The sequence below is a fragment of the Oncorhynchus clarkii genome, chromosome 20, assembly GCF_045791955.1.
Source record: "Oncorhynchus clarkii lewisi isolate Uvic-CL-2024 chromosome 20, UVic_Ocla_1.0, whole genome shotgun sequence".
NCBI classification, from domain to species: domain Eukaryota; kingdom Metazoa; phylum Chordata; class Actinopteri; order Salmoniformes; family Salmonidae; genus Oncorhynchus; species Oncorhynchus clarkii.
Genome location: NC_092166.1, coordinates 39,099,614 through 39,123,666, shown reverse-complemented (window position 1 = coordinate 39,123,666; position 24,053 = coordinate 39,099,614). Strand labels below are relative to the sequence as shown.

General features: G+C 44.4%; 1 protein-coding gene across 4 annotated transcripts; it reads left to right on the top strand.

Annotated features, from left to right (window-relative positions):
• Positions 1-510: 510 nt before the first annotated feature.
• LOC139376342 (WD repeat-containing protein 47-like) lies at positions 511-24,053 on the top strand. Of its 4 annotated transcripts, none has more exons than XM_071118767.1 (17): positions 511-664; positions 2,503-2,672; positions 3,746-3,829; positions 4,081-4,165; positions 5,631-5,762; positions 8,960-9,136; positions 9,302-9,804; positions 11,744-11,852; positions 14,649-14,842; positions 18,589-18,858; positions 18,985-19,051; positions 19,882-20,051; positions 20,191-20,363; positions 20,654-20,824; positions 20,949-21,080; positions 21,208-21,426; positions 21,800-24,053. In XM_071118767.1, exons 2-17 carry the CDS (start codon positions 2,515-2,517, stop codon positions 21,940-21,942), a joined length of 2,787 nt encoding a protein of 928 aa, XP_070974868.1. In that variant the 5' UTR covers positions 511-664; positions 2,503-2,514; the 3' UTR covers positions 21,943-24,053. The 4 variants fall into 4 exon arrangements, with proteins under 4 accessions (XP_070974868.1, XP_070974869.1, XP_070974867.1 ...); XM_071118768.1 differs by lacking the exon at positions 511-664 and adding an exon at positions 1,028-1,096; XM_071118766.1 differs by lacking the exon at positions 511-664 and adding an exon at positions 2,087-2,150.

Below are 24,053 nucleotides of genomic sequence, written 5' to 3'. Positions count from 1 at the left end.
TGCACCTTTATTAATACCACTAGGTATCACCTAATGATTGAGAAGTAATGCACTAGTCGTCCCCTCTTGCATTCAAGAAGAGTAACCGGAAGGCTACCAAACAGATTTACTTCTTTTCACTGTCTGTCTTAATCCTCTTGAAGCCTTTTCAGGGGGGCCTGTTCTTCAAGCATTTAATCAGTTTTGAACTTTCCACTGTGATTCTGCGATTAGCCTACACGCAAACGGAACACACCATCTAGTCTGAGCAGTGAAGGCATGAGGATTAGGCCTAGCCATCCACCATCAAGTATTCTCTTGGAAGCGTCATACACCCTGACAAGTTATTATCTCATTGAAAGTGGCATATTTGGACTTTAATGACAACTTGATGCGCGTACTCAATGGATGGTAGTAGCCAGGAATGTTGATCCGTAGCCAAAAGCTGTGTGGTTTTGACTTGCAAGACAAGAGATGCTTGGAGCGCCCTTGTGAAAATGCTGGGGTGTGATTGGTGGACGAAGCGGTGCGCTTGACAAGCGAAGGGGCTGGGTAGCAGCAGCAGCGGACTCGAGGCAAGAAAGGAAGGAGAAACCAATCGAAGCAGGATCGCCGTGACAGCTACGCTTTTTCAACAACATAGAAACAAATCCAGTGTTTTCAGACCATGTCTTTTTAGACCAAGGTGCGCTTTAAATTGCATTTGGGAGCGTGTTGGTTAATTATGCGTGAGAATTATCGCTCCCCACCTATGCTGCTTGACCCGGGGGTGTATTCATTACGCCGTGTGTTGCAAAACGTTTTGTTACACAAACCGTTTACTCCAAACGCTGTTGACTTTTGTTTTGTTCTTAAACGAAAATTGTAGTTCAGTGGTGTCTCTCTTCAAAAATAAATACGCGGCTGGAAGAAATTGTAACGCCGCGGAATTCACGCCACTTGAGAGCATAGAATAGTCAGTCAACAGATTGAAGAGCGTTCGGAGCCGTTCCTGTTGCTAAACGTTTTGCGATAGAATCGACGTAATGAATACACCCTCGACCAGCCGCTCTCCTGTCGGCTGGCTATCATCTGAATCTGTTAGTGGCTTTGGCTGTCTGACTACTTACTCTTCGTGGTATGTAGCTACCAGCTAACATGGGCTGCTAGCTAGATAGATAGATAGCAAATGTCTCTGAGACATAGCTTGTGTTGGCGTTTATTTTATAACATAGGACAAGAACAGCTTGGGGTGAAGTAGCTAGCTAGTTATCTAGCAGTTAGCTAGCTAATTTGCTGGGTTTGAACCCCACCCATAGCTGCAGTGCCTAGCTTCATAGCTAGCTAGGTAGTTATTGTTGTAAATATGTGTTTATTGGAACCCTTCCGTACAAGTAGCTCATCCGTTGTTTAGGTGATACGCATAGTGTATTTGCTGCTAAATTGTTGCCGTCATTGTCACCAGCAGTGCATCTGGCATGATCTGCATGCAGCTTGGTTGTTCTTTTTCCCTTCTGAATGGCCTGTTCTGTTGATTGCCAGATATCTAACCATGTTCTTTGTTGACCGCACCAAGGTCTATTTAAAAGCAGAATGATGTAACGTTAGCATCCGTATGTTTTGAGCAACCACTTGCTTGGACACCCTGTCAACAATGCAGGTTGCAGTGTAACACCAATATAGGCTAACGAGCTATGTCAATAGTCATGCTAACACCCCATCATAATAAATAAAAATGGAACCTTTTATTTAACTAGGCAAGTCAGTTAAGAACAAATTCTTATTTACAATGACGGCCTACCGGGGAACAGTACCGTGTTCAGGGGCAGAACGAAACCCTTTCGGTTACTGGCCCAATGCTCTAGCCACTAGGCTACCTGCCGCCCCAAATTAAATGAACATCAAAGCAATTCTAGTCCATAATGTGTTACTGTTTGTTACTACTTAATTAGCAGCACAGCTGTGTGTGTGATTGGATTAACTCTCTACTGCAGACTTTGTACTGACACTGTCCTGCTGTTACAGTAGCCAGGGAGTTGGGGCTTGATTCCATTAGGCATAACTGAGGCTTTTGTCATTTTGTCCACATTAAGTAGGTGCGCAGAGATGTACCTATATTTCCTGTGCTTGTTTGCAGGAAGGAATGGAAAGGAATTATGCTAGACTTTTTGAAAGCCTATTCAAAAAGAAAGGTCAGTTGTAACAATTGTTGGCCAAGCAAAAATATTGGGAACAAAAAAATAATTGGTTGAACAGTGTGGCAATAAAGTGACATTGTTACATTAGAAATTAATTGTTTACCAGACAGCTGGGTCAGATGAAAATATCAGTTTTTCACAGATATAGTATCTTCAACCTAGCTTCCTTTTCCTTTAAAAAACGGATGTTGGGACCTGTTCAGAGGTTTCTTTATGCCCGCTACGTTAGGTTAACCAGACAGATACTAGGCTACCTTTCTAGGATCACCAAGAGAGCCTCCGTTTGTGGTTTGTATACTCACTCTGAGTTTTGTTGCTGGTCTACGTGTGTGTGGGTGTGTGTCAGCCCGCCGTCACCATGACAGCAGAGGAGATCATCAATGTGAAGGAGGTGGAGATCATCAAGGTGATCCTGGACTTCCTCAACTCCAGGAAACTTCACATCAGCATGCTGGCCCTGGAGAAAGAGAGCGGCGTCATCAACGGACTCTATTCTGACGACATGCTGTTCCTCAGGTACACCTGGGTCGTATTCAATAGGCACCAACAAAAACAAAACACAAGATTAAAACAGGGAGGGACTACATGGATTTATCCAACAATGAACTTTTCAGTTGCAAAATGTTTTGCTACGGTTTGCCCTAGTGAATATGACCCTGACATTACTGTTTGGGTCTTACTACATGGCTAGGTTTGGAATGACAAAGGTCTGGCTCGCCCATAGCATATCAGGACACCTCCATAAGTGTTTGCTGCAATACAACAGTTGACAGACTAATTAGACAAGATTCCTGCTTTTCAGCATTTTCATCAACTTCATGCAGGTTATTTTTCAGTCGCATATGAATAGATCACTGGTTGCTAAACTAATGTTGAAACACTAACAATGTTCAGAAAGTGTAGCATCATTTCCTTTGTTTTTCCAATAACGATCTAGACCTCTTCTATGCTGGATTGGAGTGGACATTTGAATGTCAGCCAGCAGTGGAGACCTCTTCTATGCTGGATTGGAGTGGACATTTGAATGTCAGCCAGCAGTGTAGACCTCTTTGGCATTCCACTCAGTTTGGTGTGTGAAATGCCTGATGGGATTGGAGTTGGACCCCTTTCACACAGAGGGCCCCACTGTTACCTGGTGACCATTCACTGCCTGTCTTTCATCTGCCAATAAAAAAACAATCTGTTCTGCTACCGTAAGACACGGCATAGCAGGGAAGTCGAATAGAGAACCCTTTGTTTATTTTTGTTCTGTTGTTCTGAAATTATCTGGTTAGTGTGAATAGGCTCAGAGCACTCTAATGGGTGTCGCGATACCCGTTAGTATCGTGGCAAGGAAACGAAACACAAAGCAGATTTAACCTCTTTAGGAAAACAGCCTTAATTTTGGAAACAAACGTCAATATGTTGTCATCCAGAGTCACATGCATTTATTTTCCAGGCTATAGCACACAATATACAGCAGGCTTTTAAAGGACCAAAGAGTTTGGTCTGCTTTGTGTTTTCATTTTTGCCATGGAAAAAACATTGCGATGCTGGTATCAACCCGGCCCTATAACTGACTTGTTTGTGCATTGTTTATCTCTGTCCAGACAGCTGGTGTTGGATGGGCAGTGGGACGAAGTGCTCCAGTTCATTCAGCCGTTGGAGTGCATGGACACGTTTGACAGGAAAAGGTGAGGCGTTGATACAACACTAAATTCTGTGGTCGGAAATGAATGTACGTAGTCTGACTATGCCTGACCATTTCTGCAGTTAGCAATGCTATTTTTGCCTTGTCAAACAACAACAACACGTTAGGAAACTGACACCCAGGCTAGAATGTTCAGGCAGATACTGGGCTTGAATTACTTTACTGACACATGCATATACTGTAGGATGAGACAACCCAGCACTGGGGCTATATTGTTGTGTTGTGCTGTCATAGGTTCCGTTACATCGTCCTGAAGCAGAAGTTTCTGGAGGCCCTGTGTGTGAACAACGCCATGTCTGCTGAGGACGAGCCACAGCATGTGAGTCAACAGACAAAGAATAGCCCCCCCACCCCACACACACACACACACTTTGTTCTAGTGTCTGTCTCTGCCCTCACATTTTCCATCTCCCTGTCTTTGTTTGTCTGTTTCCTTTCATCTGTCTTCTTCTGAATGAGCAAACAAATGAGCAATGAATCCTGAAACAGTCCCTCTTTATTTTTCCATCTAATTATTTTCTATTTCTCGCTGCTTCTTTTTCTCCTAGCCCACACACATTCATTGAGCTTTCTCTACCCATCGTCCTATATTAGCTTAGTCACAGATAGTGTAGATGTGAATCCAGCTTGTGAAGCCTGGCTGGATTAGTCTGGGCTCCTCAAGCCAGCTGTGTCTGTGTGTATAAGTGTGTTAGGTTGTCAGCCCAGCTCTTCATGAGTTAGTGTGTAACTGTGTGTGACATATGAGTCAGATTTAGGTCTAGGTTAGATCTCGTGAACATCTCTTTTGCACAATGATTGAAAGCAGTTCAAAGCAACATGGACATTATCTTATTTCTGAAATTTCTCCTTGGACATGATAAAGATCTAAGCCCTTCTACCCTGACATTTAGAATCTAAGGGTGGGTTGCACCAACATGGTTTAAATTAATCTAGGTTTTAAAGTGACAATTCAATTTAGATTAGAGGAAGGATTTAATTGAACTAGGATTAATTTAAAACTAGGTTTAACATTTGGGGCAACAAGATTAATAGATAAACCTTGATTTAACCCAGTTTAAGAGATAATCCATGTTGGTGCAACCCACCCTAAGCCTTAGAGAGATGACTAGATAAACCTTGATTTAACCCAGTTTAAGAGAGAATCCATGTTGGTGCAACCCAACCTAAGCCTTAGAGAGATGAATAGATAAACCTTGATTTAACCCAGTTTAAGAGATAATCCATGTTGGTGCAATCCACCTTAAGCCTTAGAGAGATGAATAGATAAACCTTGATTTAACCCAGTTTAAGAGATAATCCATGTTGGTGCAACCCAACCTAAGCCTTAGAGAGATGAATAGATAAACCTTGATTTAACCCAGTTTAAGAGATAATCCATGTTGGTGCAACCCAACCTAAGCCTTAGAGAGATTAATAGATAAACCTTGATTTAACCCAGTTTAAGAGATAATCCATGTTGGTGCAACCCAACCTAAACCTTAGAGAGCGATAACAGGTTCTACAGGATCTACAGACATTCTGGGTTTATATGTTCAAAACATAATTTTTCATCCCTCCTCTGTCTCTGAGGTAATGTTGAGTCTGATGGGAATGGTAGCGCTACATTGTCTCTAGAAATGAATAAATATGATAAAAGCCCGTTTTTTAAATTGCAAACCTTCTAGACTGTATCGAAGTCCTGAGCTTAGCATGAGTGAATCTGATGTGGCCCAAAATCCACTCTTTCTTTCTCTCTCTCCCCCTCTACCGCTCTCTCCTCTCTTCATCCCTCTCTCCCTCAGTTGGAGTTCACCATGCAGGAGGCAGTGAAGTGTCTTCATGCTCTGGAGGAGGTCTGTCCCTCTAAAGATGACTACAGCAAGCTATGTCTGCTCCTCACCCTGCCTCGTCTCACCAACCACGCTGAGTTCAAGGCATGACACATTTTTATATTTATGGCATACTATATCATCTTATAATAATATATATGATTATTGTTATATGGCATCTGACCTTATGATTCGTACTGTTATTCTAGCACAGTGATTGATTCTACGACTTACTTTTAAGAAGGTTTGGTAACAGTTTACTGAAAGTTTACTGAAAGCATTACTCATCTCATATCGTTTACTGAAAGTTTACTGAAAGCATTACTCATCTCATATATATATATATATATATATATATATATATACTGTATTCTATTCTACTGTATCTTAATCACTTAATGTTCACATATCTGGCATTACTCATCTCATATGTATATACTGTATTCTACTCTATTCTACTGTACCTTAGTCACTTAATGTTCACATATCTGGTATTACTCATCTCATATGTATATACTGTATTCTATTCTACTGTATCTTAGTCACTTAATGTTCACATATCTGGCATTACTCATCTCATATATATATATATATATATACTGTATTCTATACTATTTTACGGTATCTTAGTCACTTAATGTTCACATATCTGGCATTACTCATCTCATATATATATATATATATATACTGTATTCTACTCTATTCTACTGTATCTTAGTCACTTAATGTTCACATATCTGGCATTACTCATCTCATATGTATATACTGTATTCTATTCTACTGTATCTTAGTCACTTAATGTTCACATATCTGGCATTACTCATATATGTATATACTGTATTCTACACTATTCTACGGTACCTCATTCACTTAATAATGTTTACATATCTGGCATTACTCATCTCATATGTATATACTGTATTATATACTATTCTACGGTACCTCATTCACTTAATAATGTTCACATATCTGGCATTACTCATCTCATGTGTACAGTGGGGAGAACAAGTATTTGGTACACTGCCGATTTTGCAGGTTTTCCTACTTATAAAGCATGTAGAGGTCTGTAATTTTTCAGCTGAGAGACGGAATCTAAAACAAAAATCCAGAAAATCACATTGTATGATTTTTAAGTAATTTGCATTTTATTGAATGACATAAGTATTTGATACATCAGAAAAGTAGAACTTAATATTTGGTACAGAAACCTTTGTTTGCAATTACAGAGATCATACATTTCCTGTAGTTCTTGACCAGGTTTGCACACACTGCAGCAGGGATTTTGGCCCACTCCTCCATAAAGACCTTCTTCAGATCCTTCAGGTTTCGGGGCTGTCGCTGGGCAATATGAACTTTCAGCTCCCTCCAAAGATTTTCTATTGGGTTCAGGTCTGGAGACTGGCTAGGCCACTCCAGGACCTTGAGATACTTCTTACGGAGCCACTCCTTAGTTGCCCTGGCTGTGTGTTTCGGGTCGTTGTCATGCTGGAAGACCCAGCCACGATCCATCTTCAATGCTCTTACTGAGGGAAGGAGGTTGTTGGCCAAGATCTCACGATACATGGACCCATCCATCCTCCCCTCAATACGGTGCAGTCGTCCTGTCCCCTTTGCAGAAAAGCATCCCCAAAGAATGATGTTTCCACCTCCATGCTTCACGGTTGGGATGGTGTTCTTGGGGTTGTACTCATCCTTCTTCTTCCTCCAAACACGGCGAGTGGAGTTTAGACCAAAAAACTATACTTTTGTCTCATCAGACCACATGACCTTCTCCCATTCCTCCTCTGGATCATCCAGATGGTCATTGGCAAACTTCAGATGGGCCTGGACATGCGCTGGCTTGAGCAGGGGGACCTTGCGTGCGCTGCAGGATTTTAATCCATGATGGCGTAGTGTGTTACTAATGGTTTTCTTTGAGACTGTGGTCCCAGCTCTCTTCAGGTCATTGACCAGGTCCTGCTGTGTAGTTCTGGGCTGATCACTCACCTTCCTCATGATCATTGATGCCACACTAGGTGAGATCTTGCATGGAGCCCCAGACCGAGGGTGATTGAACGTCATCTTGAACTTCTTCCATTTTCTAATAACTGCGCCAACAGTTGTTTCATTCTCACCAAACTGCTTGCCTATTGTCCTGTAGCCCATCCCAGCCTTGTGCAGGTCTACAATTTTATCCCTGATGTCCTTACACAGCTCCCTGGTCTTTGCCATTGTGGAGAGGTTGGAGTCTGTTTGATTGAGTGTGTGGACAGGTGTCTTTTATACAGGTAAAGAGTTCAAACAGGTGCAGTTAATACATGTAATGAGTGGAGAACAGGAGGGATTCTCAAAGAAAAACTAACAGGTCATGAATTGTATGATTTTTAAGTAATTAATTTGCATTTTATTGCATGACAAGTATTTGATCACCTACCAACCAGTAAGAATTCCGGCTCTCACAGACCTGTTGATTTTTCTTTAAGAAGCCCTCCTGTTCAAGAACTACAGTATGATCTCGTATGATCTCTGTAATTGCAAACAAAGGTTTCTGTACCAAATATTAAGTTCTGCTTTTCTGATGTATCAAATACTTATGTCATGCAATAAAATGCAAATTAATTACTTAAAAATCATACTCTCTCACAGTTGATGTGTACCTATGATAAAAATTACAGACCTCTACATGCTTTGTCAGTAGGAAAACCTGCAAAATCGGCAGTGTATCAAATACTTGTATATACTGTATTCTACGGTATCGCATTCACTTAATAATGTTTACATATCTGGCATTACTCATCTCATATGTCTATACTGTATTCTATACTATTCTACGGTATCTTAGTCACTTAATGTTCACATATCTGACATTACTCATCTCATATGTATATACTGTATTCTACACTATTCTACGGTACCTCATTCACTTAATAATGTTTACATATCTGGCATTACTCATCATATGTATATTCTGTATTCTCTACTATTCTACTGTATCTTAGTCCGTTCCACTCTGACATCGCTCGTCCATATGTATAGTCTTAATTCATTCCTACTTAGATTTGTGTATTGGGTATATGTTGTGTAATTTGTTAGATATTCCTAGTTAGATATTACTGCACTGTCGGAGCTAGAAGCTCAAGCATTTCGCCACACCCGCAATAACATCTGCTAATCACTTGTACGTGACCAATAAACTTTGATTTGAAAAGGCAGTATTACATTGTTCATTGTTCTAAGCATGTATGAGCCCTTGTGGTTTATTATTCTCTCATAATGTTTGGGTTTTAGCTAATTGACTAAACAGTATAATGTTTCCCCTCCAGGACTGGAACCCCAGCACGGCGCGGGTGCACTGTTTTGAAGAGGCGTGCACCATGGTAGCAGAGTTCATCCCTGCAGACAGGAAGCTGAGCGAAGCTGGGTTCAGGGCCTCAGGGAACCGCCTCTTCCAGCTCCTCATTAAAGGAGTTCTGTATGAGTGCTGCGTCGAGTTCTGCCAGGTACTTACAAAGTACCTATACCATTCTATCGATCACTTGATATTACTGTTTTAGTTTAATATGATGTTGTGATTTCATTGCTTGCTTGATTATATTAATTAACCATTGATTCATGCCATGCTTAAGTGGCTGATAGATTGATGGATTGACTACCTCTGTCTCCAGAGCAAGGCGACAGGCGAGGAGATCACGGAGGGCGAGGTGCTCCTGGGGGTGGACATGCTGTGTGGGAACGGCTGTGACGACCTGGACCTGTCCTTACTGTCCTGGATGCAGAACCTGTCCCACAGCGTCTTCTCCTGCGCCTTCGAGCAGAAGCTGCTCCAGATCCATGTGGACCGCCTGGTCAAGCCCGCCAAGGCCGGCTATGCAGACCTGCTCACCCCGCTAATCAGCAAGCTGTCCCCCTACCCCTCCTCGCCCCTCCGCCGCCCCCAGTCCGCCGATGCCTACATGTCCCGCTCCCTGAACCCGGCCCTGGACGGGCTGTCCTATGGTCTGTCTGGCCAGGAGAAGAGGGGCCCAGGGGGGGACATGGCGGGGGGGAAGGGGGTGTCCCCCATGTCTCATTCCTTCGCTAACTACCACACGGGGGGCCAGAGTCTGAGCAGGAGTCTGATGCTGGAGAGCTCCGACTGCCACAGCATCTTTGAGGAGTCGCCTGAGAGGTGAGAGGAGGATGGGTTGGATTCATGTAGTGCTTTTCAATATGGAGGTGTAAAAGAGTTTTCCATTGTAAGTGGGGAATTTAACTCATCTACCATTAATGTGGAGTACCCACCTGGGTGATGCGCTCTACCTAGTCATTTTCCCCTCTAGAATAATCCCCAACCATTGGCTAAGTAGGCCAAGTAATTGCATGAATTAACCTGTTTGATTTAGCCTAGACACTGGAGTAGACTGTTGATTAGCCTGCGTGGTAGAAAACACTTGAGACTCTACTGTTGAAGGAGAAGCTCAGTGATTATCTTGAAGTTTTCTACTGCTCAATAACACCCACTTATGTGGACGCCGTGACAGTAGGGCGTAGCTGAGTGACAGTAGGGATTATCTGAGTTGTGTCTGGTACATCTGTTTGTACTCTGCAACCCTCTCTCTGCACTTGCATTTCACTGCACCGTTTAGACCTGCTGTATCCTGTGCTCGTGATGAATACACCTGGATTTGATTTTATGTCTTGCTAACTTCATTGCTGTGATTGGTGTTGGCAAGAAAGCACAAACAGATGTGGGGCTCAAATCAAATGTTATTTGTCACATGCGGGGGGCAGTGCAAATAGTCTGGGTAGCCATTTGATTAGATGTTCAGGAGTCTTATGGCTTGAGGATAGAAGCTGTTTAGAATCCTCTTGGTCCTAGACTTGGCGCTCCGGTACTGCTTACCATGCGGTAGCAGAGAGAACAGTCTATGACTAGGGTGGCTGGAGTCTTTGACAATTTTTAGGTCCTTCCTCTGACACTGCCTGGTATAGAGGGCCTGGATGGCAAAAAGCTTGGCCCCAGTGATGTACTGGGAGGTACGCACTGCACTCTGTAGTGCCTTGCGGTCGGAGGCCGAGCAGTTGCCATACCAGGCAGTGATGCATCCCGTCAGGATGCTCTTGATGGTACAGCTGTAGAACCTTTTAAGGATCTGAGGACCCATGACAAATCTTTTCAGTCTCCTGAGGGGAAATATAGGTTTTGTTGTGCCCTCTTCAGGACTGTCTTGGTGTGTTTGGACCATGTTAGTTTGTTGGTGATGTGGACGCCAAGGAACTACAGCCCACTACAGCCCAGTCGATGAGAATGGGGGTGTGCTCGGTCCTCCATTTGTCTGTAGTCCACAATCATCTCCTTTGTCTTGATCACGTTGAGGGAGAGGTTGTTGTCCTGGCACCACCCAGTCAGGTCTCTGACCTCCTCCCAATAGGCTGTCTTGTTGGTGATCAGGCCTACCACTGTTGTGTCATCGGCAAACTTAATGATGGTGTTGGAGTCATGCCTGGCTGTGTAGTCATGGGTGAACAGGGAGTACAGGAGGGGACTGAGCACGCACCCCTGAGGGGCCCCTGTGTTGAGGATCAGCGTGGCAGATGTGTTGTTACCTACCCAGTTGCAGAGGGAGGTGTTTAGTCCCAGGGTCCTTAGCTTATTGATGAGCTTTGAGGGCACTACGGTGTTGAACGCTGAGCTGTAGTCAATGAATAGCATTCCTCACATAGGTGTTCCTTTTGTCCAGGTGGGAAAGGGCAGTGTGGAGTGCAATAGAGATTGCATCATCTGTGGATCTGTTGGGGCGGTATACACATTTGAGTGGGTCTTGCACCACTAGGAGCGCCGCCTCTTTATGAGCGTTTTCCTGTTTGCTTATGGCGGTATACAGCTCATTGAGTGCGGTTTTAGTGGTGGTATGTAGACAGCTACGAAAAATACAGAAACTCTCTAGGTAGATAGTGTGGTCTACAGCTTATCATGAGATACTCTGCCTCAGGTGAGCAAAACCTCGAGACTTCCTTAGATATCGTGCACCAGCTGTTGTTTACAAATATACATAGACCGCCACCCCTTGTCTTACCAGAGGCTAGTCCATAGAGCAGAAGTTAATCTTTCTGGTTCTTCTTCCTAGCTCCAGGACGGACACGCCCGTAGATAAGATGATGAGTTCGGGCACCCTGCGCCCTGACTCCGCCCCTGGAGAGGACGCCCCATCACCAGGCTCTGCAGAGAGGAACGAGGTAAAACACCTGATGGAGGAAGATGAGATGTAACCACGTCTGTCTTGCAAAATATACAGATTTCTAGAAAATACATTTGAAGTCGGAAGTTTACATACACTTAGGTTGGCGTCATTAACTTGTTTTTCAACCCCTCCACAAATTTCTTGTTAACAAACTATAGTTTTGGCAAGTTGGTTAAGACATCTACTTTGTGTAGGACACAAGTCATTTTTTCCAACAATTGTTTACAGACAGATTATTTCACTTATAATTCACGGTATCACAATTCTAGTGGGTCAGAAGTTTACATACACTAAGTTGACTGTGCCTTTAAGCAGCTTGGAAAATTCAAGAAAATAATGTCATGGCTTTAGAAGTTTCTGATAGGCTAATTGACATCATTTGAGTCAATTGGAGGTGTACCTGTGGATGTATTTCAAGGCTTACCTTCAAACTCAGTGCCTCTTTGCTTGACATCATGGGAAAATCAAAAGAAATCAGCCAAGACCCCAGAAAAAGAATTGTAGACCTCCACAAGTCTGGTTCACCCTTGGGAGCAATTTCCAAATGCCTGAAGGTACCACGTTAATCTGTACAAACAATAGTACGCAAGTATAAACACCATGGGACCACGCAACCGTCATACCGCTCAGGAAGGCAATGCTTTCTGTCTCCTAGAGATGAACGTACTTTGGTGCGAAAAGTGCAAATCAATTCCAGAACAGCAGCAAAGGACCTTGTGAAGATGCTGGAGGAAACAGGTACAAAAGTATCTATATCCACAGTAAAACAAGTCCTATATCGACATAACCTGAAAGGCCGCTCAGCAAGGAAATAGCCACTGCTCCAAAACCACCATAAAAAAGCCAGACTACGGTTTGCCACTGCACATGGGGACAAAGATCGTACTTTTTGGAGAAATGTCCTCTGGTCTGATGAAACAAAAATAGAACTGTTTGGCCATAATGACCATCGTTATGTTTGGAGGAAAAAGGGGGAGGCTTGCAAGCCGAAGAACACCATCCCAACCGTGAAGCACGGGGGTGGCAGCATCATGTTGTGGGGGGTGCTTTGCTGCAGGAGGGACTGGTGCACTTCACAAAATAGATGGCATCATGAGGGAGTAAAATTATGTAGATATATTGAAGCAACATCTCAAGACATCAATCAGGAAGTTAAAGCTTGGTCGCAAATCGGTCTTCCAAATGGACAATGACCCCAAGCATACTTCCAAAGTTGTGGCAAAATGGCTTAAGGACAACAAAGTCAAGGTATTGGAGTGGCCATCACAAAGCCCTGACCTCAATTCTATCCTATGGGCAGAACTGAAAAAGCGTGTGCAAGCAAGGAGGCCTACAAACCTGACTCAGTTACCCCAGCTCTGTCAGGAGGAATGGGCCAGAATTCACCCAACTTATTGTGGGAAGCTTGTGGAAGGCTACCCAAAACATTTGACCCAAGTTAAACAATTTAAAGGCAATGCCAAATACTAATTGAGTGTTATATAAACTTCTGACCCCCTGGGAATGTGATGAAAGAAATAAAAGCTGAAATAAATCATTCTCTCTACTATTATTCCCATTTGACATTCTTAAAATAAAGTGGTGATCCTAACTGACCTAAGACAAGTAATTTTTACTAGGACTAAATGTCAGGAATTGTGAAACTGAGTTTAAATGTATTTGGCTAAAGTGTATGATATCTTCCAACTTCAACTGTAAGTGCATGAGATGGAAACCATTTTTACCCAGTTCCAACAAACTCTGGAGTCATCTTCTCTGCTGATGTGTATGGGTTGTGGATTGTGGAGAGGATTACTTTCAAAGATGGTGGCCTTCTCCCTCAGTCTAAATATAGGCCGGACTTAGAGTTGAATGTGTGTGGTGTGTATGAGACTCACTGAGTCATCGACCTTCTGGGGCTTACAGGGCCTGAATTACAGCCAAGAGACATGTCACCTGCCCTGCTCTCTCTGTGTGTGTGTGTGTGTGTGTGTGTGTGTGTGTGTGTGTGTGTGGCGCGCACACACGAGTTACAGTACAGCCGAAAGGACACTAGTCCCCTGACTCCACTCCAACTCTAGGCTTCGAAGAGATGAGACTGTGTGAATTAACAGCCCTGCTCAGCCATGTCACCTGGGAGACTGATCAACAGACTGTGTGATTTCACCTTCAGATGAGACTCTGGTTTGTGGGTCCCTCTGCCACACCGTGTGTGTGGTTATTGGATTTCACACTGGCTGTGGTCCCTGTGTCAACGAGGGTGAGAGATGGCAATGCATGTCATGAACGGCTCATTTCTTCCAACCCTCTCTCTCTTTCCCTCTGCATCTCCCTCGTCTTTGGCATGCTGGCCCCTGGTCAGTGTGTAAGTTAATGCCTATCAAATGGCACTGCAGAGGGCACAGTAAGGAAAGTTGCCTTTGACACACTGTCTTTTCTCTCTCTCTGAAGTTACAGAGGGAAGGGGTGTGGGGTCAGTGCTGGCTTTGAATGTGAATGGCAGTATGTAAGAAGTTGGCTGTACGTCAAACTATTTCTGAATTTGGTTTATTTTAGTATGGTGTGTGTGTGTGACTACTGAGAAGTTGGAAGGGTTTTACCAGCAGTGTGTGTCGGTGTATGTACGGTGCGGTGCGTTCAGAAAGTATTCAGACCCCTTGACTTTTTTCCACATGTTGTTACTTTACAGCCTTATTCTAAAATGGATTACAAAAAAATACTCAGCAATCTACACACAATACCACATAATGACAAAGTGAAAACAAGTTGTATGTGTGACGTTATGTTCACTGTGTGTCTCTTACCACCTCAGCTGCATGACTCGACAGAGAAGTTTGAGGAGTTCTACCGCCAGCGTCTGAGAGTGCAGCAGCACCTGGAACAGAAGCAGCAGCAGAGACAACTCTACCAGCAGATGCTTCTGGAGGGAGGGGTAAAACACAGTGACCAGCCAGCCCCCGGGACAGACGCCATGCAGCACAGCCTCACTGAGACGTTCCTCAACAGGTTAGAGATTGGAATGTGGACACACACACACACACCCTGACACACACAGCACAGGACTTCAGGTCCTCAACAGGTCAGTTCACCCATCACTGCACAGCACAAAGTCTGAAACCAACATAACAAACATGAGGTTGCCTTGATTTTCTGTGGTTTGATGAGTTGCCATTTCGTCCCAGACCGTGTAATGACTCTCCTGTTGGACTGCTCTATCTGTGGCAGACCACATTCTGTCAGACGTTAAATTACGTCATGTAGTTAGTAGTTCCTTCATGTGATGAATGGAATAAGGGTTGTTGCTAAACATATTGATTAAATCAAGCACGATTGCCTCAGCCATTTGCAAAAAAACTAAACTTGGCCAATTTTAGAAGACGCAAACCCCTCCCTGTATAGCCCATGGCTTCGACCTAACACGAGGCAATGGAAAGACGCATGTTGAATCCCCAAAATTCAGGACAGTCTGGGTTCAGCGTGACACCAAAATATGGGAACATTTTGAATCTAGTTAAAGTAGGAAAGGACAAAGAAAGGTCCCAAGAGAACTGTGGAGACACTAAGGATGTCATTATGCCCTGACCTTATAAATAATGCAGGGGGGGTTAGATAGGGGGAGATCAAAAGGGCTTTGTCCTACTGATGCACACCGCAGTCTAGAAGGGAGAGCATTAGTGATGGGTCGCCCGCGAACAAACAGATATTTTTGGTGATCGCCTGGAACCGAACCGCATCTGTGAAGGCACCGTTCACGAGGCTCCCTGATTTGCATAGTGCTTATTGAGCTCCAAACAGCGATGATCTGTAGATACGTTCTAAAATCATGAAGGTGGAGCAATGGGAAGAGGTGAGAGCCTCATTCTGTTCCACGCAGAATGTTTGCGGTGTGTTTAAAATTCAAAATAAAAAGCGGCCTTTTCTTTGTTGCAAGAGAGGTCATTTTGTGAGGTACAATGTATTTGAACTCAGGTATACAATCTGACATAATGGTTGGCAACCTTTTTCTGCTTACATTAGAAATGTGATATTTTTCAGGGTTTAGATTTTTTTCTTTTTTATTAACTACTGAACGAAGAGCCGTTTCGGAGCCAAATGAACAGCTCATTTAGATGAGCGGAGCCAAAAGATTTGGACTGCCAATCACTGGAGAGCATGGCCTTGACCCTATGATGTCATCTCGACTATCGTGAAACCACAGTTCAATGAGAGAATCTAGCCTCAGCCTGGATGGTTCAAAGCCTGGATGTGACTGTTGTATTGTCCTGTTGGACAAAACTGCTGACTAATGCTTAGAGACACACGACTTGACATACTGGTGTTTTTCTCAGTAACAGGTTGTGAAAGGGGACGTTGGTTTGTGTGTGTTGGGGGGGAGGTGCTGATGGTGGTGGTGTTGCGGGTTGGTGATGATTAATGATTGGGTGTATAGTGGAGCCTGGTACCCCAGATGGAGCAGGGTGTGCCTAGGGTTTGGGCTGGGCAGGGGGAGGCTGGAGTGGAGGAAGCCACAAGGGACCCCTCATTGTCGCCCCCCGCCGCCTGCTGCTCCTCTCTGTTCTTTATGAACGGTCGTTAATGTCCTGAGCACCAGCTGCTCCTGTGGTAGCTGCTCCGTGTGTCTCTGGAGCAGAGCCAGACTCCAACTGTCATAATCCAACATATTTATAATGTCCTGAGCACCAGCTGCTCCTGTGGTACCTGCTCCGTGTGTCTCTGGAGCAGAGCCAGACTCCGACTGTCATAATCCAACATATTTATAATGTCCTGAGCACCAGCTGCTCCTGTGGTACCTGCTCCGTGTGTCTCTGGAGCAGAGCCAGACTCCGACTGTCATAATCCAACATATTTATAATGTCCTGAGCACCAGCTGCTCCTGTGGTACCTGCTCCGTGTGTCTCTGGAGCAGAGCCAGACTCCGACTGTCATAATCCAACATATTTACAGTGCCTTGCGAAAGTATTCGGCCCCCTTGAACTTTGCGACCTTTTGCCACATTTCAGGCTTCAAACATAAATATATAAAACTGTATTTTTTTGTGAAGAATCAACAACAAGTGGGACACAATCATGAAGTGGAACGACATTTATTGGATATTTCAAACTTTTTTAACAAATCAAAAACTGAAAAATTGGGCGTGCAAAATTATTCAGCCCCCTTAAGTTAATACTTTGTAGCGCCACCTTTTGCTGCGATTACAGCTGTAAGTCGCTTGGGGTATGTCTCTATCAGTTTTGCACATCGAGAGACTGAATTTTTTTCCCATTCCTCCTTGCAAAACAGCTCGAGCTCAGTGAGGTTGGATGGAGAGCATTTGTGAACAGCAGTTTTCAGTTCTTTCCACAGATTCTCGATTGGATTCAGGTCTGGACTTTGACTTGGCCATTCTAACACCTGGATATGTTTATTTTTGAACCATTCCATTGTAGATTTTGCTTTATGTTTTGGATCATTGTCTTGTTGGAAGACAAATCTCCGTCCAGTCTCAGGTCTTTTGCAGACTCCATCAAGTTTACTTCCAGAATGGTCCTGTATTTGGCTCCATCCATCTTCCCATCAATTTTAACCATCTTCCCTGTCCCTGCTGAAGAAAAGCAGGCCCAAACCATGATGCTGCCACCACCATGTTTGACAGTGGGGATGGTGTGTTCAATGTGATGAGCTGTGTTGCTTTTACGCCAAACATAACGTTTTGCATTGTTGCCAAAAAGTTCAATTTTGGTTTCATCTGACCAGAGCACCTTCTTCCACATGTTTGGTGTGTCTCCCAGGTGGCTTGTGGCAAACTTTAAACAACACTTTTTATGGATATCTTTAAGAAATGGCTTTCTTCTTGCCACTCTTCCAAAAAGGCCAGATTTGTGCAATATACGACTGATTGTTGTCCTATGGACAGAGTCTCCCACCTCAGCTGTAGATCTCTGCAGTTCATCCAGAGTGATCATGGGCCTCTTGGCTGCATCTCTGATCAGTCTTCTCCTTGTATGAGCTGAAAGTTTAGAGGGACGGCCAGGTCTTGGTAGATTTGCAGTGGTCTGATACTCCTTCCATTTCAATATTATCGCTTGCACAGTGCTCCTTGGGATGTTTAAAGCTTGGGAAATCTTTTTGTATCCAAATCCGGCTTTAAACTTCTTCACAACAGTATCTCGGACCTGCCTGGTGTGTTCCTTGTTCTTCATGATGCTCTCTGCGCTTTTGACGGACCTCTGAGACTATCACAGTGCAGGTGCATTTATACGGAGACTTGATTACACACAGGTGGATTGTATTTATCATCATTAGTCATTTAGGTCAACATTGGATCATTCAGAGATCCTCACTGAACTTTTGGAGAGAGTTTGCTGCACTGAAAGTAAAGGGGCTGAATAATTTTGCACGCACAATTTTTCAGTTTTTGATTTGTTAAAAAAGTTTGAAATATCCAATACATGTCGTTCCACTTCATGATTGTGTCCCACTTGTTGTTGATTCTTCACAAAAAAATACAGTTTTATATCTTTATGTTTGAAGCCTGAAATGTGGCAAAAGGTCGCAATGTTCAAGGGGGCCGAATACTTTCGCAAGGCACTGTATAATGTCCTGAGCACCAGCTGCTCCTGTGGTAGCTGCTCCGTGTGTCTCTGGAGCAGAGCCAGACTCCGACTGTCATAATCCAACATATTTAACCTACTGACACTATTAAAAAGACAGAGGTGTGTCTGTCTCTGTCCTGTCCTGTCCTGTGTATTAACCTGTGTGTTCTGTCTACCCAGGTCTATTCAGAAGCTGGAGGAGTTGAACGTTGGGATGGAGAGTCTAGAGGAGGATGTCCAGTCTCTGGCCCAGCAGTGCAATGGTACCGGCCCCTCTCCCGAGAACAACAATATCGGTGACCCCGTAGGCTTGACCCCTGACCCCGCCGTGACCCTGACCCCAGAGCAGGGCCAGCCCCATGGAGGAGGGGTGGTCAGTAGCACGCCGCAGCGCACCGCAGCGGGTCGGGGGGTACACCCAGTGAACGAATCCCCAGTGGTCTGCGAGAGGTGAGCTACGGGTGGGTGTTTGTGTCACACACATATGTCTGTGTGGCAGTTTTGTATACATTTTGTTTGTCTTTGTGTACATACACGGAGTAATGTACTAATGTGTTGTATCTGTGTGTGGTCTAGTCCTCAAGTAGCCGGACAGCCTTCCGCATTAGACGACTCACCAGGAGCCCTAACCCGAAGTAAGGAGGTAGGTTCCTATCCCCTTGTCTTTCGTCCGTACACACACAGTCTGTCTAACCTTAGTAGAACTCTTTAGGAGTGAGAGGCATTGGGGCGGCAGGTGGTTAGAGCGTTGGGCCAGTAACCGAAAGGTTGCTGGATCGAATCCCCGAGCTGACAGGGTAAAAATCTGTCGTTCTGCCCCTGAACAAGGCAGTTAACTCACTGTTCCTGGTAGGCCGTTACTGTAGAATAAGATTAACTGACTTGCCTAGTTAAATACATCAAAAAAAATATATGGTATCAATTCAGTGTATCCACTGAGGTCATGCACAGTAATCCTAGATTATGCACTGTGATGAGTGGAGATTGAATCCATCAGATTATAGTTAGACCAGCAGCGATGAAGGGTGTTCCATGTTGACATGAGCTGTTGGCTCTATTTCAGAATAATGGCATAGAAGATCAACCCAGATTACACTGGTAATTATGTTAAACCCATTGCCACTGTACATGAGCTGTTGGCTCTATTTCAGAATAATGGCATAGAAGATCAATTATATTATTGCCACTGTATGTATGTGCGGGCAGTTCTGTGTGTGTGAAAGACATTTATTTTTTTACAATGTTTATTTAACTAGGCAAGTCAGTTCAGAACAAATGTTTATTTACAATGACAGCCTACACCGGCCAAACCTGGATGACTCTGGGCCCGCCCTATGGGACTCCCAATCACGTCCGGATGTGATACAGCCTGGACCTTCTTAACTCTGCTGACGGGCTAAAAAGCACTTGCCCGAGGCAAGTGGGATATCTTCGTTCTCATCCCGAATGTTTGTTTGTTTGTGTGTGTTGCAGGGGGACAACGGGGACAAGCCCAAGGCCCTGTTTGTAGCTGTGAACACCTTGGAGGACACTCAGGCAGTGCGCGCTGTAGCCTTCCACCCCACGGGGGCGCTATACGCTGTGGGCTCCAACTCTAAGACGCTACGCGTGTGTGCCTACCCAGATGCACCGCTGGACACCAGGTAACACACACACACACACACAGCCTAATATCTAATCATTCCTGAAATTGTTGATATCTACTGTTTAATTCCTTTGCGAGGTATTCTGCTGTAATGAGACTTTATCTCTCTCTCTCACTCACCCCCCCCCCTCCCTCAGTGGGGTGTCGGGTATGACCAAGCAGCCGGAGGTTCGTTTTAAGAGGAATAAACACCATAAAGGTTCTATCTACTGTGTGGCCTGGAGTCACTGTGGAAAGCTACTAGCCACCGGCTCCAATGACAAATACGTCAAAGTCCTGCCCTTCAGTGCCGAGACCTGCAACGCCACAGGTAAACTCAATACACAGTTTCAAATCCGTTAGAAATCCTTTCCATTCAAAGGTTGGGATCTATAACATTTAAATCCACTCTATACTCAGGTTGGGAATCTATAACATTTAAATCCACTCTATACTCGGGTTGGGATCAATTCAGTTTAAATCCTTAAATGTAATTCATCTCCTGAAATGACTGAATTAAATTGGAATTGACTCAATATACACCTGACAATGAAAGTTCCAGTTGTCTTGATTTCAGTTGGGTACACGCTCTTTCCGTTAAAGTTTGAGTCTCTCTCTCAGGTCCAGACCTGGAGTTCAGTATGCACGACGGTACCATCAGAGACCTGGCGTTCATGGAGGGACCAGAGAGTGGAGGGGCCATCCTGATCAGCGCCGGAGCCGGAGACTGTAACATCTACACCACTGACTGTCAGCGAGGACAGGGCCTACACGCTCTCAGCGGACACACAGGTACACACACTCATTTTTACATTCCACTCATGTTCTACTTAGTTAGTCATCGTTATTCCTATATGGAAAATAAAGGCTTCTTCCATGAGAGAGAGAGACTGATGGTCCGTGTGTTTATCCTCAGGTCACGTTCTGTCTCTGTATACGTGGGGGGGGTGGATGATAGCGTCAGGCTCTCAGGACAAGACTGTGAGGTTCTGGGACCTGAGGATACCCACTTGTGTTAGAGTGGTGGGCACTGCCTTCCATGGATCAGGTTGGTACTGCTACCCTACACACCAAGAAACAGACCCACACACATTTATGAGACCTACTTATTAGTCTTTCTCCCTCTTCCCCTCCGTCTAATATTCTCTTTTTCTTTTCTTCTCTCCCCCTCTCAGGCAGTCCCGTTGCCTCGGTAGCGGTTGACCCTAGCGGTCGTCTCCTAGCGACGGGACAGGAGGACAGCGGCTGTATGCTCTATGACATCAGAGGGGGACGCGTTGTGCAGACGTACCGGCCCCACTCCAGCGACGTGCGCTCCGTTAGGTTCTCCCCCGGGGCACACTACCTGCTCACTGGTTCCTACGACACCAAGGTCATGGTCAGCAACCTGCAAGGTAAGGAAGACCTCTAGGGAAGATCTCAATTCGTGTCCTCACTCCTCCTCGTTTCCTTCTCAATGCCCATTAGAGGAGAAGGTCACAGGGATGGGACCGCTGGCTTTTTCACCCAATGGGTTTTGAGAAGGCGACAAAAAGAGGGCACGAGGAGTGGGCTATTGAGTTCTTCCCCTTGTCACTGAATAGTCTCTGATTGGTGTGTTCTTCAACTGTGTAACTGCGCGTTAGCAGTCTTACCAAAGCACAAAGAAGCTAGTGAAGTATTTATTTGTTTAAGCTGCTACCAATGACTTGGACTCAGACGTCCAAGCATGTGTTATTTGGGCCCTTTGTACTCACAATATATTGAAATGTGTGTTTGTCTCTGTAGGTGACTTGACGAAGCCGTTGCCCCTGACTCTGGTAGGGGAGCACGGTGACAAGGTGATCCAGTGCAGGTGGCATACACACGACCTGTCCTTCCTCTCCTCCTCCGCTGACCGTACCGTCACACTCTGGACACACAACCCCTAACAGACACACACTCATGTCCTTCCTCTCCTCCTCTGCTGACTGTACCGTCACACTCTGGACACACAACCCCTAACAGACACACACTCATGTCCTTCCTCTCCTCCTCTGCTGACCGTACCGTCACACTCTGGACACACAACCCCTAACAGACACACACTCATGTCCTTCCTCTCCTCCTCTGCTGACCGTACCGTCACACTCTGGACACACAACCCCTAACAGACACACACTCATGTCCTTCCTCTGCTGACCGTACCGTCACACTCTGGACACACAACCCCTAACAGACACACACTCTTGTCCTTCCTCTCCTCTGCTGACCGTACCTTCACACTCTGGACACACAACCCCTAACAGACACACACTCATGTCCTTCCTCTCCTCTGCTGACCGTACCGTCACACTCTGGACACACAACCCCTAACAGACACACACTCATGTCCTTCCTCTCCTCCTCTGCTGACCGTACCGTCACACTCTGGACACACAACACCTAACAGACACACACTCACGCAACACAACCCCTAACATGCACATAGCTCGTGAACACACACAAATATAGACACACAAACACAACCCCTAAGTCACATATAGTGGACATGCATAACCTGTAATACACAACCTGGACACACACATGCACCCTTTTCCTGACACTCTTTTTCCTCTTGCAGCAAACAGGACAGTTTGTCCCTGCTGTACAATTTGGTTGTGTGGCTGTCTCTGGGTATCTTTTAGCTGTATTTAGGTTTGATTTCGTATCTTGCTCAGCTCCCCTCAACATCACTTTAGCAAATGCATCCCCTAGGTGTGTGTGTGTGTGTGTGTGTGTGTGTGTGTGTGAGTGAAATGGAGAGAGTGAAATGGAGAGAGTGAAAACGTGCATCAACTGACCCTTCCCTTCGCTCTATCACACCATTCCTCCACTCGCCCATGACTCTTCACATATTCATCTACAAATGATACATCTACTCCATCATGTTTTGAATAAGGAGAGGGATGTTTTGCTACAGTGCATTGTTTCATATGGTGTCTTGAGTTATCCAGTCTCCCAGTACAGAAACCCATGTGGGTCCCTCTCCATTTCAGGTCAAAAAGTTAAGTTATCTGTGAGATCTTTTCAAGAACAAATTGACATTCCTAATTAGTTTGCACAGTCAGTGTTTTTGTTACAGCGTGTGTTACTATGCTGCTATTATTTGAGAAGAAACCAAGGCAACGATGTTGCGATCTAAACTGCTGACAATATGTCAGTGTGTGACTCTACATCAGGTCCTCCTTGCCGGAGTTGAATCTTTTGCATAGGTTGATCAATTAGCTATCGGTTGCTTAGCTGTTGTCAATACTACTACTGTGGGAGTTTCCGATGCCTAACGTTACTGTGCCAGTCTGCCCACCGTATTTCTGCTTTAGGCTTTGTAAATATCGGAGACAAAAATGTGTACGTTTTTAATGCTGAATCAGTGTTTGGTGCAAAATGCTGTCTTCAGACAGTTGTTGTGGTGTTTCTTGCTATGGCTTGCCTCCAAATAGGAAAAATAAAATAGTTGTTTTATATCGACTTGGAAGGGAATAACAGATCTACTTGTTGGCTTGGCCAGCTTCAGCGTACGGTTAAGCAACACTCCCTGTGTAGTGTAGCTTTGCTTTCATCTGCAATGTTACTGGTTGCTACCTAGATGGCAGGCTCCGCCTATTTGGAAAGGGAGTAGCTTATGCACAATATCTTCTAAAATGATCAACCGTATTAAGGGTGTTTTAGTTTCTTACTTTCAGCTTCTGTATTTTGCACTTTGTCACTAGACACACCATTTAATACGGTTTTGTTTGATTTAGCAAAATGCAGGCTTGAGTTTTAGGCTTTGTTCTTTGTACAGTTTCTCATTTTAAATGAAAAGGCCAAACTAATAAATAGATGTATTTATTTATCTTTTATTATTTTAAAATGTTCTTGTAATATAGGCATCCTTTTCTGTTGATATGAAATTATATAGTGGTTCCGGTATGTAGCTTTTCTAAACCTTGTTTTAAGTGACTAAGAGAAATGAATAGAGCTTATCGAAGTGTGATCGCTGCTGTGGTATCTAAATAAAATCCTCCTTGACATTTCATAC